The sequence below is a fragment of the Platichthys flesus genome, chromosome 22 (genome assembly GCF_949316205.1).
Source record: "Platichthys flesus chromosome 22, fPlaFle2.1, whole genome shotgun sequence".
NCBI classification, from domain to species: Eukaryota; Metazoa; Chordata; class Actinopteri; order Pleuronectiformes; family Pleuronectidae; genus Platichthys; species Platichthys flesus.
Window position 1 is genome coordinate 12,507,147 of NC_084966.1, and position 18,575 is coordinate 12,525,721.

An 18,575-nucleotide genomic window follows, 5' to 3' on the forward strand; every position below is an offset into this window, starting at 1 on the left:
GACTGACAGGAAAACAACTTTTTCCTACAAAAATAGGAAAATAGACTAGAGGCTATATGCCTGCCATCTGATGTATGTTGTATGTATGGACGGGAGGCGTAAACTTGTAAAGAACTTGCCAAAGGAAGTAAAAGAATGTTGACTGAAGGTTTGAGAGATTAATTTATGACGAGAAAGATAAAGCTATGGTTAGGAATAAGATTAAGATCCATTTATTCATCCCAAACACATGCACAGACATGCAGAGGCACATTTATGCAGGTAGGGAAATTTAATCTCTGCTTTTTACCCATCTGGTGCATGACACACAGAGCAGTGAGCGACCATGTACGGCGCTCGGGGAGCAGATGTTGGGGGAGTAAGGTGCCTTGCTCAGGGGCACTAGACAGGGTAGGGAGACTCTTGGATTTTTGGACAGATCAATCCAGGTTCGTCTTTTGTTGTCGCTCCGTGGAGTCGAACCAGAGACGAACCAGAGACCTTCTCTGCCCATAGTCCAAGTTTCTGCCACTAGACCACCACCTCTCCCTAGAAAGATCTATAGGAGTGAGATGTTTCAATTCAGTAATATCTTGCTGTGAGATGAATAATAGAATGTAAAACTTGAGGGGTAAAGAAAGTAGGGGAAGAGATGTGGGATAGAAAGATTTTGTACGTGCACAACTGTAGGAATGGGAGGGAGATAAGAGAGTTTGGGAGTCGGAAAGCCATATGGGGAAGGCCAAACGCTTTGCAGCTTGCAACTGGCTTTGACCACATAAGGAGGCTTGGTTGTTTGTTTTTATGTTGGGTTGTTTGTTTTTTACTATTGCTTCATTCAGAAGTAATAAATTCCAAACTTAATTGTTAAAATAATACTTATTAAGGCACAAATTTGTGTTTTCAGATTTTTCAAATATATCCAATCCACTAGAGGAAAGGAGAAAAGGTTTAGAGCTGAAGTCATTCATGTGCTTGCGATGAACCAAATCAGTCATGAGGATGAGAAATTCAACCTAAACTTTCAACTTAATTCTGTGCTGCCTGAAATTATCAAAATACTAAAATTTAGACCTTTTGAATGAATACTTTTGCCATTTTGGCCTCTATACCAACTGGTTGCTGACAAAGGGTATTACACCTGGGGAAAACTAAAGATATTAAAGCTCAGGTTACAACTGGTTTGACATCATTGGATTTGCTTGTTTAATTGTATAATAAATTAGGTTTTATTTAGTATTTATTAAGTTTGTTTTGTTTTATTTTTGTCTTTGTTATTGTTTTTAATGTTAATTTTAATTAAATTTTAGTTTTAGTTTTAATTTGGATTTAGATTTAGATTTAGATTTTGAATTAGAATTTTGAGTCTGATTCTGATTTTAACTTTTTACAGAGAGAGACACACACCCCAGATATACCGCCACGACCAACACCCACCAACCAAAATACACACACATTCATCGACATGTCACAGCGCTACAAAAACATTGAGTGGCTGAAGTAGAGGATCTGGTTTATTCTGAGTCTGTCCCTTCTGCTTGGAATACTGATAAGCGTGCTGTTCTGGAGGTATTATTATAAACAGGCTAAAGAAAAATAAATAATTACCTGTCAAAAACAGTGCGTTTTATCCTGAAAGATGGCCGCCGCCCCTGTCCAGACCCCCACCACCCTGCTGCAGCTTCTCTCTCAGCTGGAAGACGCAGCCTGGACGGACGAACGTCAAATCCAGACTCTACGAGAGATAAGTATCGACCTTCAGTCACGTGCTGATATTGCCCTTGAACAGTTGCACCAGTGCAGAGCTTCTTTCGCAGAGAACGAGGAGAGTAGAGACCAACTGAGACGGGATGTGATGAACAGCAAACGCCAGCCCAACCAAACTCAGGACGCAGCAGAAAACCACAGGAGAGAGAGCATGGAGCTGCAACGCAACCTCAGTGAGGTCAGCAAAGAGCGGGACACTCTCAGCCAATCAAACACCCAACTGAGAGAAAGTTTGAGAAATTGCAGAGACAGAAAGACTCAGTATGAAGCGACAGTGTGAGGAGGAGGTGGCTGAGCTAAGCAACAACCTCAGAGAAGTGGAAAAATCACGACTGGAAGTTCGGAGAGAACTCCAAGAGCTGCAGACTCGTCGGTCAGGGGAAGAGCCCCTTAATCAGATGGCTGCCGTATTAGGATTACATTTGGAAATAGCAGGCGCAGTAGTGCAGGCTAGGAACATCGAAAGAGACAATCAAACCATAGGTTACAACGATAATCGATGCCATCGGTGCGGCCAATCTGACCATTGGATCCGAGATTGCCCTAATATGGGACAAAGACGATCAACACCTAACCCTAACCTTAACCCCTACAGAGGGCAATGCCCCCATCGCGGAGGACCCCCAGGACGAGGCCGAGGAAGAGGCATGCCCCCCGCACCCACACCAGATGCCATCTGCCGCCGGGGAACACGGCAACGGCTATGACCAATGAAGTTGCCCAGTGTCCACAGAAGGTCACCTTTGAATCAAAACCCATCAACATGGCCCACATAAGTCTGAGGCCCTCTCCCAAGAAGAGATCAAACTCAGAGAAGATCTCCAATCCAAACTAGCCCAGATATTTCTCAAACAGGCCCCTGGACCCACACATATCAGTAGGAAACGGACTCAGAAGAACATAGAAATACTCTGGTGGCATCAACACATGACAACTCTGGCAGAGAACTTAGTACACAAATATGATACATGCAATTCACACAACACTTAAAAGACCATACAAATGCCCATGGACCGTTTCCCTGTTTCTGATGCGCCATTCAAAGCGCTGACCACCAAGTACAGGGCAATTTAGAATAGGAGTTTGATTCACCCTCAATGTAACTATTGTAAGACTCTTGAGACCTAAAATAAATATGTTTCGCCGCTTAAAGAGGAATAAATCTGCATCCAACTCAAGGATCAGAGGTCTAAAACACTTTAACTCATAACGTGTTTCATCTTAAATGAAAAGCACAAACCATAATACAAGCACTTTGTTTACACTTTATTGAATGCCATATCTATAATTATATTTCAATTTTGTTGCAACATTTTAAACTCTTAATTTCAGGGAAGAAGGTTTTTAGTTTTTGGTTTCACCAATTATCTTAACATCCAATGCTCTTAATTTGAAAGGTGTTCTTAAGCTCTACTTATGTTTTTATTATTTTATCATGAAAGAAAAGTGTGTCAGAGTGAGTTTTATTTAATCTGTTTCAGCTGTCGACTCTGAAACGGTTTGTTGAATCTCATTTCTAACACATTTTTCCTGTGTATGTGATTCCTGTGTTACCACAGGGCAATTTGAAGTCAAAGTTTCTGAATTATCATGTATAGAAGCAGTCAGATGATTTTTGGAGAATGGTTTGAACACAAATACTCAAACGCTGTCATATCTGCTGCTTATTGAAATTTAGCTTGTTGATCATTTAATATTTCATGAAATGCCAAAGATTTTTGTCACTCTTCTGCCACTTTTTGAATCTTTATTTTTTAATGTCCACTTATTAGGCTACTACTCTTAAAGAAATTGTTGACCTCAAAAGAAGGGTCTACTTGTATGTCTTGTTTTGATTGCTTGTTTATTTTCCTTTGCAAATATAAGTTTATATAATCAACTTTAAACTCAGTTACGCACTGCAGCATATTAATCACTTTTCTGTTTGTTTCCTTTCAATCTATGGGATCTGGGCTCCATGTCTCCACAACCCACTCCCATCCGGTGACAGCTGCACCTCTTGCAACCTGACAAACGGAAAGTATTAATTCCACAAAAGGATCTCAACAAAGCTAAAATCCAAGATCATTGACTCTTAAACTGATGTCCGAACAGCACTGGATGGGATGGTGGTTAGGGGTACATGGATGACCCCAGTAAGTTCTTCACACAATGAAAATGGTGTGAAAAGAGGGATTGTTAGGAATTTAAATTCTATATGGTATTTGGGGGGAGTGATGACCGAAAGGACGAGATCACGGGTACAAGCGGCCGAGATGAGTTTTCTCAGAAGGGTGGCTGGCGTCTCCCTTAGGGATAGGGTGAGAAGCTCAGCCATCCGTGAGGAACGCGGATTAGAGCCGCTGCTCCTTCACTTAGAAAGGAGTCAGCTGAGGTGGTTCGGGCATCTGGTAAGGATGCCCACTGGGCGCCTTCCTTGGGAGGTGTTTCAGGCACGTCCAGTGGGGAGGAGACCTCGGGGAAGACCCTGGACTAGGTGGAGAGATTATATCTCAACACTGGCCTGGGAACGCCTCGGGATCCCCCCGTCAGAGTTGGTCAATGTGGCCCGGGAAAGGGAAGTCTGGGGCCCCCTGCTTGAGCTGCTCCCCCCGCGACCCGACCCCGGATAAGCGGATGAAAATGAGATGATGGTATTTGGGTCTGACTGAAACTTTTTGCAACTAAAGGGGGGGGGGGAAGCATGATCAGTTTGAACCATATATAAGGCCTTTATTCAAATGATTTATAAATAACCCTTGCTGCATATTGTTAATAATGAATCTTATAATTGTTAAACCATTATTCCCTTAGAGTCATTCACAAATATATTTCAAGCAGCTGTCTGATAAAGTTCTGGAGGACGGACAGAGTGACTTTGTTGACATTGTTTTGTCTCGTTGTTTTGGTTTCGAGGACCCTAATGTTTACATCAACAGGACATTGTTTGAATATAGCAGGAACATCATATTCCTTTCTCCAATGGCCCACATGGCATCAGCTGTGTCAAGGCCTTTCATGAAGAGAACATTTTGCTTAGCAACTATCAGAGTAGTAGTAGCGTCACAGAGAGCGGCTACTTGTCACTTCCTGGATTTCTGTGCCAAGAGGCGTGGACATGCCTGTGCACCAACAAGGGAGAACCAAATTGATTTGCGGTGACTCCCCTTCAATCTTTCATAACCAATCATATTAAATCTACTGTTATAACTATATCAAACCCCTTTTGTTCGGGGCCATTATTAACTACCTATTGCTAACTTAATTAGCCTAGGCTGTGATAATTGTCCATAGCTATGTTGTTAAACTTTTATTGCATCTCAATAAATATTTAAATTGGACCAGTCCGGCTCTTCTCTTATTTAGGATAAACCAACACGCCTGGTGAACTGTTATATATATATACACATATGTGTGTGTATATATAGTGTAGTAATACCAGGCAGCCAACAGATGGAGCTGCTCTCCAGATATGTCAACTGGAACAACGTCCACTACCAGTTGAACTCTCCTACATGTCCTGTCAGATGCTTTGTTTTCCAGTAGCTCAGCTTCTCCTGTTTTATTGCAGATTCTGATCTGTTCTGAGTTTTGAAAATGAGCTCTGTAGCTGCATCAACTTGATCAGTTGAACACTAAGTTAAATATCAGAGTGTAATTAAAAAGGACCAGGGACAGAGCTGTTTGATTAGGTGCTGCACCTCACCAGTTTGTTGCTTTGAATGGATGTTGAGGCGTAGGTGAAAATGAGTCACCCCCTGTAACAGCATCACTATAAAATATCTATAACAACAATCTGACCACAAATTAAGGAAGTGAAGTTGACATTACTCATTCCATCTTTCAGTCAAGCACGTGGGGAGAGTGGTGAGACAAGAAAAAAGAAATGTTGGCCAAGTTAAATAAATTCATCATGTTACTTACATTATCTGACTTGTATTTTAATTCAAATAGGTTAACAAACAGACATTAACATGAATAGACAGACACACAGACACTCACACACATATCCACACGCACACATGAATATATATACACAGACACACAGCCATTAAGTGCATATCTAAATTCACATATCTACATTTGCTGCTATGAAGAACACACGAGTGGTCCTCTACGTGCACACCACAGCGTGCGTTAGACACTGACGTTCCCTCGTACCTCAGGAGTTTGGTAACGGCCTTACACTGAAGCCTTCTGGACCCTGACTGACTGACCTATTGACCTACTCACTGGTTAATGGACACACTATTGCAATACACTCTCAAATAAAACACAGCACTTGATTGGTTGTGCAATGAGAAGGTACCAGAGAGAAACTTTGTACTATACCTGTGTCCACTGTTCTTCAACAAAGTCCCTTACCAGATTGTTCATGGTAACGCTCCTCACGTATCACTGTGTTGTTCTGAGCGAGTAAGTGGGGCCCCAGGGCCTGTGTGTGTGTGTGCTGTCTGGGATTGCAGTGCCTGCACTTTGAAAGACAGCGTGTTATTATGAAAGTCTATCAGAGTGATGTTGGCGACTTTTCACCGGCTGAAATCTCCCTGTACTCTATTAAACAGGTCGTGACGTTGAAGCTAATTGGACTATACTATTCAGAGGCGGCAGGCAGGACCACGTTTCTATAGCATGTGTCTAATTTAATCAATTAAAAATAATGACGATTATAATAAACACGTGCCAAATTTATCACAATCATCTTTTTCCCTTCTTTTCTTTGGCAGGGCGGTTCCCCAGTGGCCAGCTACACCTGTAGATGTTCCACGCACAAAGGAGACGATACCGGTTCTGCTGATGGGTTGATGCTCTTCTACGGCACACAACAAACCTTCTTGCTCCTGCACGTTTGGATGTTCTATCCTGGAGGAGCTAGATTATATCTGCTACCTGAAAGGACTTCAGGCACCGCCTCATGCTACAGGTAGTGACACGGACACTAGCAGAGCACGAAACTTCAGAAGATTCAGTCGGGAAGGATGAGGAGAGAGCAAATGTCAATGGCCAGCACGTATAAAACTGTTCCCTTTCTGTTGTGGTCTTGCTTTTACTTCTTTTTATTGCATTTGTTGTCACTTTCATTTGCACCAAAACCAGTGAAATGAATCGTCCCTTATCATTTAGAGCTGTGCATTTATCAGGTTGCTTTGGTTTAGATTGTTTTTAATGATACTTATGTGATACAAACATAAATCCTAATAAGTTTCGGGGACATCTTACATTTCTTAACACCCCAAATGTTCCAGTTGAGCTGAACAGTTCAGCCTCTGTCGGCAGCAGAACAATGGACTCATGAACATGGAGACACTCCCCCGTGCTGTTACACTGGCGCTCCACATTCAGCCAATGAGAGAGAAGGAACGGCACACAATGATTTACATGTGATATGTTCAAATACAGCCTGGCCACCAAAGTCTGAATTCATTTGAACGAAAAAATCTCGTGACAATGCCTGAAGTAGCGAAGCCAGCGCCCAAGAAGGGCTCCAAGAAAGCGGTGGCGAAGGCCCCCGGTAAGGGCGGAAAGAAGAGGAGAAAGTCCAGGAAGGAGAGCTACGCCATCTACGTGTACAAGGTGCTGAAGCAGGTCCACCCCGACACTGGGATCTCCTCCAAGGCCATGGGCATCATGAACTCCTTCGTGAGCGACATCTTCGAGCGCATCGCCGGTGAGGCCTCTCGTCTGGCCCATTACAACAAGCGCTCCACCATCACCTCCAGGGAGATTCAGACCGCCGTCCGCCTGCTGCTGCCCGGGGAGCTGGCTAAACACGCCGTGTCTGAGGGCACCAAGGCCGTGACCAAGTACACCAGCTCCAAGTAAACCACTCTGCGGAGACCTCAAACCAACGGCTCTTTTAAGAGCCACACACTTTCTCTATAGAGACAAACTGTCCTGACTTTAATGACATGTTCATCAATATTCAAACAGCAACTTTTAACTAATAATGGAGCATGGTTTAATCAAATTGAAAAGGATTATCATGATGAATACATTGTTAACATCCTGCATAGTCACTCCAATTTAAAAATATTAATTTTCTATCAGTGATCCGCGATATTTTTGAGGAGGTGTTCTACCCCCTGGTGGTTAGAATGGTATGTATATATATATATCAGGCTATCTTCCATAGCTAGGTGTAAATCATTTTGGGTGGTGGAATGCAAAATGGTCAGAGGAATAAATTCTTCAAAGTTGTTTACAGTATTATTAAGCTTGACAAATATACCTTGTTTGTTTACTACTCTGAGAATAGATAATATACAGAATATGTTAATATGCTAATCTTTCAGTAAGCATCATTGGATACTGAACAGTTTGAAAAGCACCTCATGTATGTGTGAAAGTGTTCTTGATTTCAAACTGTCATTCTGCTGGATTCTGTTTTACTAAATTCATCTGGTCTCTAATGCAGATATGGACCTTAGGAAAAATGGTCATGGTTTTGTGGTTGCATCCTTAACCTGCTTTTTTCATCCCCCGCCACCTGTAGCTGTCCGTCCACAACGATGAGTTATCGCAGTGAGCATGGGAATTACAAACATAAAGTATTTTTGAATGGTTTAAATTACCTGTTTACATGCTACGATTTACCCACAGCAAACTATACAAACACTCTCACATACTGCACACTTGTGTGGATTCTGAATACACAGTGTGTCTGTTGACACTAAGGCCTATATTAGTAATATGAATGTCTTATTGCCTATTCAAGTCGGAGAAGACTAAGAGTAACGTATGGACAGGTTGACAGGGATCTCTCACTCACGAGACAAATAGTTTTCAAAAACATTTGTCATGTTTTAATTATTATTTTACTTACATAAACAGATATCCTATTGTTAATGTGAATAACCAAAGATGGTATTTTCTAAATCAGACAGCAGAGACATTGCAAATTCCAGCAAGGCTATACATACTCATCCATACAAATAAATGATACAACCTGTTGAATTTTTGTATTAAACGAGAGAAATGTGCCTCAATATTAATTTGACCATGCCTTCAAGACTCAAGATTTTTATTATCAAATGCAAAACAATAACATTAAGCAGTCACTGGCTATCTTCTAGCAATGTTCAGTAATTACAACCCCCCCCCCAAAAAAAAAATGTTAGAAAAAATAATAACATAGAATATCTAAATTTAAAATAGATAATATATATATATAGCTGAAGAGAAAATCAAGCAAGAAGTGAATATTTCAACATGGATATGAAATGAACTCCTAATTATAGTAGGACTCTCCAGCATCCACAGCATTTATTTCATTGCATCTCTAACGATGGTTCCATTTAACAGGTGAAGTGAAAGCAGCGATATTAATTAATATTAGATTAAAAGCAGGCCAGGTCTTACTTTGCATAATTTTCTATGTGTATTCTTTGCAGAGCTAATAATGTAACAAATATGTGTCACTGTGAACTATTTATGTAGTATTATGAAATAGTAACCGTTTGCTGTTAGTTAATGTTATAAAACTATACTGCAGTTAAATGTTTAAACTTGTGTAAATGCTCCTTGTGCTGTACTATGTTTACTTTACAGAAAGTGGTTTATTTAATGCTTTAATGGTATTGATATTTACTTTAATCTCTGCAGTCAATTATATGTATTAACAGTCTTGCACAAGCAGGGCAACAAAGGTCTTTTGTCTTGAGTACAGTGAAGTGGCTCTTAAAAGAGCCGTTGTTATGGTCAGTGGAGCAGCAGCAGTTTAAGCTCTCTCTCCGCGGATGCGGCGGGCCAGCTGGATGTCCTTGGGCATGATGGTAACCCTCTTGGCGTGGATGGCGCACAGGTTGGTGTCCTCAAACAGGCCGACCAGGTAGGCCTCGCTGGCCTCCTGCAGAGCCATGACAGCGGAGCTCTGGAAGCGCAGGTCGGTCTTGAAGTCCTGAGCGATTTCTCTCACCAGGCGCTGGAAGGGCAGCTTGCGGATCAGCAGCTCCGTCGATTTCTGGTAGCGACGGATCTCTCTCAGAGCCACGGTACCGGGCCTGTAACGGTGAGGCTTCTTCACGCCGCCGGTGGCCGGGGCGCTCTTACGCGCAGCCTTGGTGGCCAGCTGCTTCCTGGGGGCTTTGCCTCCGGTGGATTTACGGGCGGTCTGCTTGGTTCTTGCCATTTTGTTGCTTTTCTCTGCGATCGGGAGAAAGAGTGAAGCTGTAGAGAAACACTCTGCTTTTAAACCGCGAAGCCAGCCCTGAATTGGTGACGCTGCTTCAGATCGGAGATAGGCTCCTCCTCGGGTACTGTCTGCTTGTTCGACAAAAGGGTCGGCCGTCCCCCGCTGCTCAGCTGGAGGCTTCTATGCTGGTTGGTCTGGAATGAACCTTCCCGCGCGATCCGCGTATATATAGGGGAGTGATCATGCTTTCCACCGCAGTTTCTTTTGACGTGTGTTAGGAAACAATCTACATCCATAATGTCAGGCAGAGGCAAAACCGGCGGAAAGGCCAGAGCGAAGGCAAAGACTCGCTCTTCCCGCGCTGGGCTCCAGTTCCCCGTCGGTCGTGTTCACAGACTGCTGCGTAAAGGCAACTACGCACATCGCGTTGGTGCCGGCGCCCCCGTCTACCTGGCGGCTGTGCTGGAGTACCTCACCGCTGAGATCCTGGAGCTGGCTGGAAACGCCGCCCGCGACAACAAGAAGAGCCGTATCATCCCCCGCCACCTGCAGCTGGCCGTCCGCAACGACGAGGAGCTCAACAAACTCCTGGGCGGAGTGACCATCGCTCAGGGCGGCGTGCTGCCCAACATCCAGGCTGTTCTTCTGCCCAAGAAGACCGAGAAGGCCCCCAAGTCCAAGTAAAGCAAAGCTGCTGGAAACCAACGACACAAAGGCTCTTTTAAGAGCCACACACTCACCTCTGAAGAACAAAACTCCTCATATCACCCATCAATTTAAAGCACAGGAACAAGTCATTTTTAGATTATATTAGATTCAACTTTAATCTCATTGCACAGTAGAAGTGCTTATATATAACCAGAAGTGCAATAAAGGCAGTAAAAGTGCAGAGTAATGTGCAAATTTAAAAAAACGGAAAATGTGAAGTAAAATTTGTAAATACACAAGATATGTACAGTAATAAATATATATGGAATAGAGCAGTATTAAGAGGTATTTTATTATATAAGAACGATGAATATACTATGAGCAAGATCAATATATATGAATATGAATACACTATTGGTGGGATTATACAGTAGTAAACAAAAAAAATAATTAGCAGTCTAGTGTAAATGTTTAATGGTTGGAGGACGGTGGGTGGCAGTCCAAGCCAGGGTGGAGGAGGGAAGTATAGTCACTGGAGGAGCTGTGTGTGGTGCGGGGCAGCTGCTTTTACTGTGGTGCAGAGTTTAGCAGGGTGACAGCCACAGGGATGAAGCTGTTCCTGGACCTGCTGGTCCGGGAACGGAGGACCCTGTAGCGTCTCCCAGAAGGGAGGTGGGCAAACAGTCTGTGGCTGGGGTGTGAGCTGCCCTTGACAATGCTGCGAGCCCCCGCAGACATCTCTTGCTCTGGAGAGCCTCAATGGTGGAGAGTGAGGAACCAGTGATGTGTTGGGCAGTTTTCACCACCCTCTGCAGGCCACTAGCATTCAATATGTATTCATTGGTATGGTTAATTCTGTGTCAGATGTTTGTGTCATCTGGTGAGGAAACCATCACTCATTTGGAAGTTTAAATATAAAAGATACACACTTCAAATTTCAGTACATCTAAGGTTCATGGATCCATGGCATACATCTCTCATGATGGACGGTATGAATGCAAAAACAACACATACTATCTTCCTAATGAAATAGAAACTAGTGTGGGTAGAACAGATTTAATGCAATTTGAACGCTCTTTACATTTGTCATTATGCAAATATAGGGTGAGAAGTAAAGATAGCTATTGGTTAAACATCTTAAAAACTCTCATAAGATAGTAATGTAGTCATAAACAATCACTCTGGTACCTTTGCTTAATCTGTAAAATCTGCTTTTAAAAGTTAGGTGCTGTGTGTCCGGTCACATGTGGGATTATAGACGTGTTTCACATGAGACAGGTTTTCATCCAAAACATTGACCAGGTCCTCTGTTGTATTAAAGTGCCCCAGTACACATGACAGTTATCCAGCATTCAGAACACCAGGACCATTGAAGTGGAGCAGCTAAATGGAACTCAGCCATCATTATTATTATTGTATACATTTTCTCCTGTGATTCTTCTGGTGTGACAGTGCATGGAGCTCTGTCACCATCTGAATGGTTTGGATTCCTCAATAAACGTGTTGAGCACTGAAGTTTACTCTTTTTCCCCAGAGGAGCAGGACTCTGGATCAGTTTAACCAAGACCTCCACTTGTTTGCTGAGCTTTCGACGACTTCTCAGAGTCTTCTTCAGTGAACTCAAATAGCTGTGGCCTCATCAGGTGAGCGAAGGTTGTAATGTTGGTCTTGAGATAGTATATTTTAATTATAAGCTGAAACATTTACTTGGTGTTTAAATCACAAAGCTGAGCAAAACATCACCTGGAAAAACTCTCTACTCCCTGTTAGTAAATGTAACTTTGTGACTTTCCCTCTGTTGGTGTTGCAGTGTCTGATGACAGTTCACCAACACTTTAGTTTAATGACAGACACTGATCAAGATGATGCAGCTACAGAGCTCATTTCTATGACTCAAACAAGTAGCTGCAATAAAGCAGGAGAAGCTGAGCTACTGGAAAACAAAGCTTCGGAACAGAACATGGAAGAGAGTTCTTCTGGTAGTGGACTTTACTCAGGTTCACATCATTTGGAGAGCAGCTCCATCTGTTGGCTGCCTGAGGTTACTACAGCACAGTATGGTTACATGATGTGAGGCTGGAATTGTCATTTTTCTAAGCAGCTGTCACTTTTCTATTTAGCAAGGAAAGACACGAGGTAAAACGATAAATATAACAACTAAGGCAGACTCTTTAAAAAGTATGGTATATAAAGTAATGGCGATATCGCTGAACATCCCTAGGCAACGTCTATGTCGCCAGGATCTGAAACAGACATGGAATTAATGGAAAAAGTAACACCAATAAGGAAAAGACAGAACACAGAGAGGCAAATGAGGATGAATAAGAAAAGTAAGAGTAAGAATAAAGATTGAAAACAAGAATACTAATAATGCTAACACTAATTTCATTAAATACCAGGGGGCTGAAAAACAAAATACATCAGATATATAGGATGGGTAATTATGACATATGTTAATCCAAATGAGAGAAGTGCAGAATGAATAGATGGGAGATGTGTATACAAACAATGGCGATGGGAACATGAGGGGAGCTGCTATATTAAGAAAAGGAGGAGTGAGAGTGATTGTGAAATATTTGTTTTATTATTGTTATTATTGATAATTATATGTAATATATATATTACCTAACACTGTTCAAATCAATTCAAAGATCATATCCTTAGATAATTTGATCCTATGATGCTGTCATGTCACATAGATAATTGGCTCCTTTGATACCATAGGCTATTTGATTATTTGACTTACTTATAAAGGAGCAACAGGTACAATTGACTAAATATGAAAGAACAGCACGTAAGATTGACTTACATATAAAAGAGATGAAATAACCTATTACCATCAGGGTAATTATAAGAAATATGTGTTTATTATTGTTATTGTTATTATTTATATAATATATATATATATATATATATATATAGGAATTTATGTCGATATTTAGTGTTTTTTTCTAATACTAGACCCAGATAAGTGGGTCTAGTATCTAGTATCAACAATAATATATATATATATATATATATATATATATATATATATATATATATATATATATATTATCATTGAGTATTAGTTTATGTCAAAGAACTAGTTGAACAAATTACCAATTTATTGAAAAAATCAACCAAACAATCACAATATAAAACAGTATAACATAATACAAACACAATAAATGATGTATTCTCATAAAATAACTGTCCTTTCAATGTGTGTGTATATGTTCAGTTCCCAGTGTAGTGTGTGCTTGAAGATTCACTGGTTCCGTTCTGGTCCGGGTCTTTATGTCTCTAAACTCAGTACTACCTGTCTACCTGACGGACAGTACTGGGGTCTGATGTCTTCTGGATAAACGATCAGGTTCAATCTGGATCATACAGTTGGCCACACTGCATCCACGGTCTGGGTTCTGCTCGCCATCTCAGCATTCAGAATTACAGGATTGAGATTCTTCTGGTGTTCATAAAAAAACAAAAAATCTACACAAAGTGCAGAATAATCAGTGTCTGTTTCCTAATTATATTTCTAATGTTTAAAAAGTATGGTATAAGAAGTAATGACGATATTGCTGAACATCATGTTACATGATGCATGTGTGTAGGTAGGAGTACGCTACTCCTTCACAGAGTTTAAAGCCATGTTTTATAATATTTGATGTTTTGATATTTACTAACTTCTTAATCTGACCATTGTAAGATGACATCTAATATTGCTCAATCTATCTAGACTCCCTGTAGTTAAGAACTCTGTCTCTACATATTTATGGACAGTGGTGATGAATGATGAGGAAACAGCTCTTTGTGGAAAGACGTGTGTGGCTCTTAAAAGAGCCTTTTACCAGGATGGACATGTTTCACAGTGAGGACAGATCACTTCTTCTTGGCTGCTGTCTTCTTCGCTTTGGGTTTGGCGACCTTCTTCGCGGGGGACTTCTTGGCAGCAGGCGCCTTTTTCACCACCTTCTTGGGGCTCTTCGCCACCTTCTTGGGATTCTTCGCCACTTTCTTGGGGCTCTTCGCCATTTTCTTGGGGCTCTTGGTGGGCTTCTTGGCCGCTGCTGGTTTAGCCACCTTCTTCGGGGACTTTTTAGCGGCTGCTGGCTTCATGGCTCCCGCCGACTTGGGCTTTTTAGCCACTGCGGGTTTCTTGGCGGCGGGCTTCTTGGCTTTGGGAGCGGCCTTCTTCACTGCCTCTTTCTTGCTCATCTTGAACGAGCCGGTGGCCCCGGTTCCCTTGGTCTGGACCAGGGTCCCGCTGACAACCAGCTTCTTGATGGTGGTGTTGACGCGGGAATTGTTCTTCTCCACATCGTAGCCTCCGGCAGCCAGAGCCTTCTTGAGGGCGGACACGGACGCGCCACTGCGCTCCTTGGACGCGGACACGGCCTTCACGATGAGCTCACTGACGCTGGGGCCGGCGGTCTTCGGTTTCACGACCTTCTTCTTGGCCGCTTTAACCTTGGCGGCGGCTGGTGCTGGAGCTGGAGCGGCTTCTGCCATCTTTCTCTTTGCGTTTAGATCAACGACGAACTAACGGAGTGAGTTACAGGACTGATGAAGAGTCCTGATCGGGAGGCGGTACTTGAACACACCATGAGAACCGTGGAGACTCAATCGAGCCGTGGCTCCCGTGTACAGTGTGAACGCACCGACACTTGTGTTTTCTCTTCACTGATAAACGAGTAAAAACTCAGTGGGTGAGCGGTGCTGGAGGCTGACAGTGAGGAAGCAGGTAGCGGACTTATTTGTCTTCATGTTGAAGTCATGAAGAGCTCTGATGCTCTCTGCATTTGGTCGGTGGAGCCCCCGAACACGACCCGTTCACCGCGGTGAGCAGCGCTGCTCAGCGGCTTTTCCCACTAGTTTCTCTCCTAAAATGAGTTCAAAAGCACCACAGCTCCACCAAAACCCGTTTCCTAGCTGCTCCACATGTTTGTTCAGAGACACCGAGTGAAAACAAGCACCTGTTGAGGATCTCTTAGTAATAAAGTCAAGTAATTGTGCAGGCAGCAAACACACCGCTGATGGCCGAGGCTCCTGGTGAAGTTGAGCCAGACTTCCTATCAGAGCCGTGAATTTTTCATCCTGAGGAAGCTTGAGAGTCATTATAGAAGTAGGGCTACATTTCATATCCATGTTCAATTTGTCAATATTCACCTCAAGCAAGGATTAAATTAATATTGGGGCACATTTCTCTCATTTAACACCAAAAGTAAACAGGTTACATCATTTAATTTCCAGAAAATGTTTAAGCTGTAAATTAGTTTGAGAATTTCTCTACTTAGTAAATACAAACTTTTGCTCATCATAGTAACACTGGGATACATGTTTTTGTATATTATGATCATTATTATTTGTGTAAAATAATCATTTAAACATGACAAACGTTTGTGAAAAACGATTTGACCCGTGTGTGAGAACTCTCTGTTAACCTGTCAATATGTTACCTACTGGTCTAAAGATCAAGTCTTCTCAGACTTTTATAGCCAATAACACATTCATATTACAATTTAAGGCCTTAGTGTCAACAAACTCTGTGTTTATCCAGAATGTACACACGTGTGCAGTATGTGAAAGTGTTTGTGTACATTGTAGAATGTAAACATGTCATTTTAACCACTCAAACAGACTTTAATTACATATTACTTTATATAAAAACACTATTACACATAATGCTTTAAATGCTAACAATGATTTAAAAAAAAAAAAAAAAACCTTCACTCAACCCCATCCAAAATAACAGTGTTGTTGTTGATCTCATCGTTTTTAAATCATGAATCAAAGGTACGATAGCAAAGACAAATTTGAGAGATGGTCACTCTGCCCAGAAGTTTGTTGAGCTTGTTAAGACTGAAATCTATACTATGCATGTGTGCGTGTCTGTGGAGATGGCTCTGAAAGTCAACTTTAAACAAAAGCAGTTTGTTAGACGGGGGTGGGGGTAGGGGCAGTTTGGGAAGAATATGTGGGAAATATGTAGCCCTCACACGGTGACTTTTAGTAACCTTTGCTGCTTAGTGTTAATGTGGAAGCTGGTTCAAATGTGTGTGCGTCACATCGCTGTTCAAACTTGCAGCTGTCTAATAAGGCCTACTGTGAGAACTTTGAATCTGTGACATTCATTACGCTGTACTTTTACTTGTTCTCATACTTAACTTTTTATATTAAAGCATACCTCCCTTAGCTTCCACACAGAGTTCATGCAGCTGGCCCAGCTTCAGGAGGGCAAATAGGCAAGGCGTTGTTTTGTCTGGAGATGGTGCATGCTTACTGAAGACTCACAAGGCGTCATATTAGTAAATACTTGTTGAAATTAGACCAGACCGGCTCTTCTCATATTCGGGATAAACCAACATGTTGACAAGCTCCCCGTCGTTGTGGACGGCTACAGGTTACGGGGGATGAAAATACAATGTTAAGGATGCCCCCACATAACCATTACCATTTTATCCAATGTCCATATCTGCAAACAAAACCAGATGAATATAGTAAAACAGAATCCAGCAGAATGTCAGATTGTAATCAACAACACTTTCAAGCATACATGAGGTGCTTTTAAAACTGGTCAGTATCCAATGATGCAAAATGAAAGGTGAACATAGTCACACTGTCAGCCCGGACTTATAATAAATGTCCATAACACTTTCAAAAACAGTTCCGCACAAGCATCAAGTGCTTACACTGCTGGACACTGCACTAACACGTTTGGTTGGGGGTTGTGTTTTAGATTAAAAGCTATTTAAGTAGTTAACAAACACACAAACCATACTTGGTTACATACTTGGTCACTTAGGTTACAATTTTTATTCCAATAATGTTATGGAGGGTTTTAATAGCTGGGGTCCAAAGGACTCAAAGTATAAACTATTTAAATGTGAGGCTAACAGGAGGGCTAAGTGAGACATCGTGAGCTGAGTCTTTGTGTGACCATTGTTTTTCATTCAAGGCTGCTCAATATTCATACTTTGACCAAGTACTTCCACAATCAGTCCTAATGATACTCTTATTTCTAACCAAGCCTTTTTCACCGGCACTATTCCTACTTGATGGAAACGTGCTACAGTCCTACTGCTACACAAAACTGAGAAAGTGTCAGACTTTAATATCTGCCGTCCTACATCCACACCTGTGGAGGCGCTAGCGCACCATAGACGTATTTATCAGCGGCCATGAGAATCCACAGAGGAGGAAGACGGCTGCCTCTGTCTTCTAATAGGTCCTCATTCTGGCTATGAATAGCTGTGTTTTCGCGTAGCAGTGCATTGAGTAGATCTCATCTTACTGAAGAAAGATGTCTGGACGAGGAAAGGGAGGAAAGGGGCTCGGTAAAGGAGGCGCAAAGCGTCACCGCAAAGTTCTCCGTGATAACATCCAGGGCATTACCAAGCCCGCCATCCGCCGCCTGGCTCGCCGTGGCGGAGTGAAGCGTATCTCCGGTCTGATCTACGAGGAGACCCGCGGCGTGTTGAAGGTTTTCCTGGAGAACGTGATCCGCGATGCTGTCACCTACACCGAGCACGCCAAGAGGAAGACCGTCACCGCCATGGACGTGGTGTATGCTCTGAAGAGACAGGGCCGCACTCTCTACGGCTTCGGCGGATAAACTCACTTTCCAACAGCTCAACAACACAACGGCTCTTTTAAGAGCCACACACCGAGTCAATGAGAGCTCACATCCTCTGCTCAACAACAAGTCGTTCTCTGAGTAGATGTCTTACAATGTCAAGATTTCAAAGTTATTTAATATCAAAACATCACATAACAATTACTAATCGTAGTTTCCTCTTTAATTTCTAAACGTTGAAGTGTCCCTTAAAAACAGTTTATATTAAACTGTTATCTCTTTATACACATGTGTGTGTGTGTATATATACTGTAGTAACACCAGGCAGCCAACAGATAGAACTGCTCTCCAGATATGTGAACTGGAACAACGTCCACTACCAGTTGAACTCTCCTACATGTCCTGTCAGAAGCTTTGTTTTCCAGTAGCTCAGCTTCTCCGGTTTTATTGCAGATTCTGATCTGTTCTGAGTTTTGAAAATGAGCTCTGTAGCTGCATCAACTTGATCAGTTG

The 18,575-nt window shown here is 42.1% G+C and overlaps 4 protein-coding genes across 5 annotated transcripts in view; 3 read left to right on the top strand and 1 right to left on the bottom strand.

Annotated features, from left to right (window-relative positions):
• Positions 1-9,853, bottom strand: part of LOC133933470 (histone H4) — an 81,381-nt gene extending 71,528 nt beyond the window's left edge. Inside the window, exon 1 of the mRNA XM_062380599.1 lies at positions 9,525-9,853. Coding sequence (XP_062236583.1) covers positions 9,525-9,853 — 329 coding nt within the window. The remainder of the gene's footprint in view (positions 1-9,524) is intronic.
• LOC133933535 (histone H2B-like) lies at positions 2,450-7,548 on the top strand. 2 transcript variants are annotated; one of them, XM_062380669.1, is made up of 2 exons: positions 2,450-2,461; positions 7,207-7,548. In XM_062380669.1, exons 1-2 carry the CDS (start codon positions 2,450-2,452, stop codon positions 7,546-7,548), a joined length of 354 nt encoding a protein of 117 aa, XP_062236653.1. The 2 variants fall into 2 exon arrangements, with proteins under 2 accessions (XP_062236653.1, XP_062236652.1); XM_062380668.1 differs by lacking the exon at positions 2,450-2,461 and having other exon boundaries at positions 7,174-7,548.
• A 300-nt stretch (positions 9,854-10,153) lies between the features above and the next one.
• Positions 10,154-10,540, top strand: LOC133933514 (histone H2A-like). Its single transcript, XM_062380645.1, has one exon. It carries the CDS (start codon positions 10,154-10,156, stop codon positions 10,538-10,540), a length of 387 nt encoding a protein of 128 aa, XP_062236629.1.
• Positions 10,541-16,951: 6,411 nt separating this feature from the next.
• Positions 16,952-18,125, top strand: LOC133933463 (histone H4-like). The gene is made up of 2 exons (XM_062380585.1): positions 16,952-16,963; positions 17,790-18,125. Exons 1-2 carry the CDS (start codon positions 16,952-16,954, stop codon positions 18,099-18,101), a joined length of 324 nt encoding a protein of 107 aa, XP_062236569.1. The 3' UTR covers positions 18,102-18,125.
• Positions 18,126-18,575: the final 450 nt, after the last annotated feature.

Bases quoted from the DNA above. Each gene is read 5' to 3' on its own strand.
- LOC133933535 (XM_062380668.1), top strand. From the start codon at position 7,174: ATGCCTGAAGTAGCGAAGCCAGCGCCCAAGAAGGGCTCCAAGAAAGCG.
- LOC133933514 (XM_062380645.1), top strand. From the start codon at position 10,154: ATGTCAGGCAGAGGCAAAACCGGCGGAAAGGCCAGAGCGAAGGCAAAG.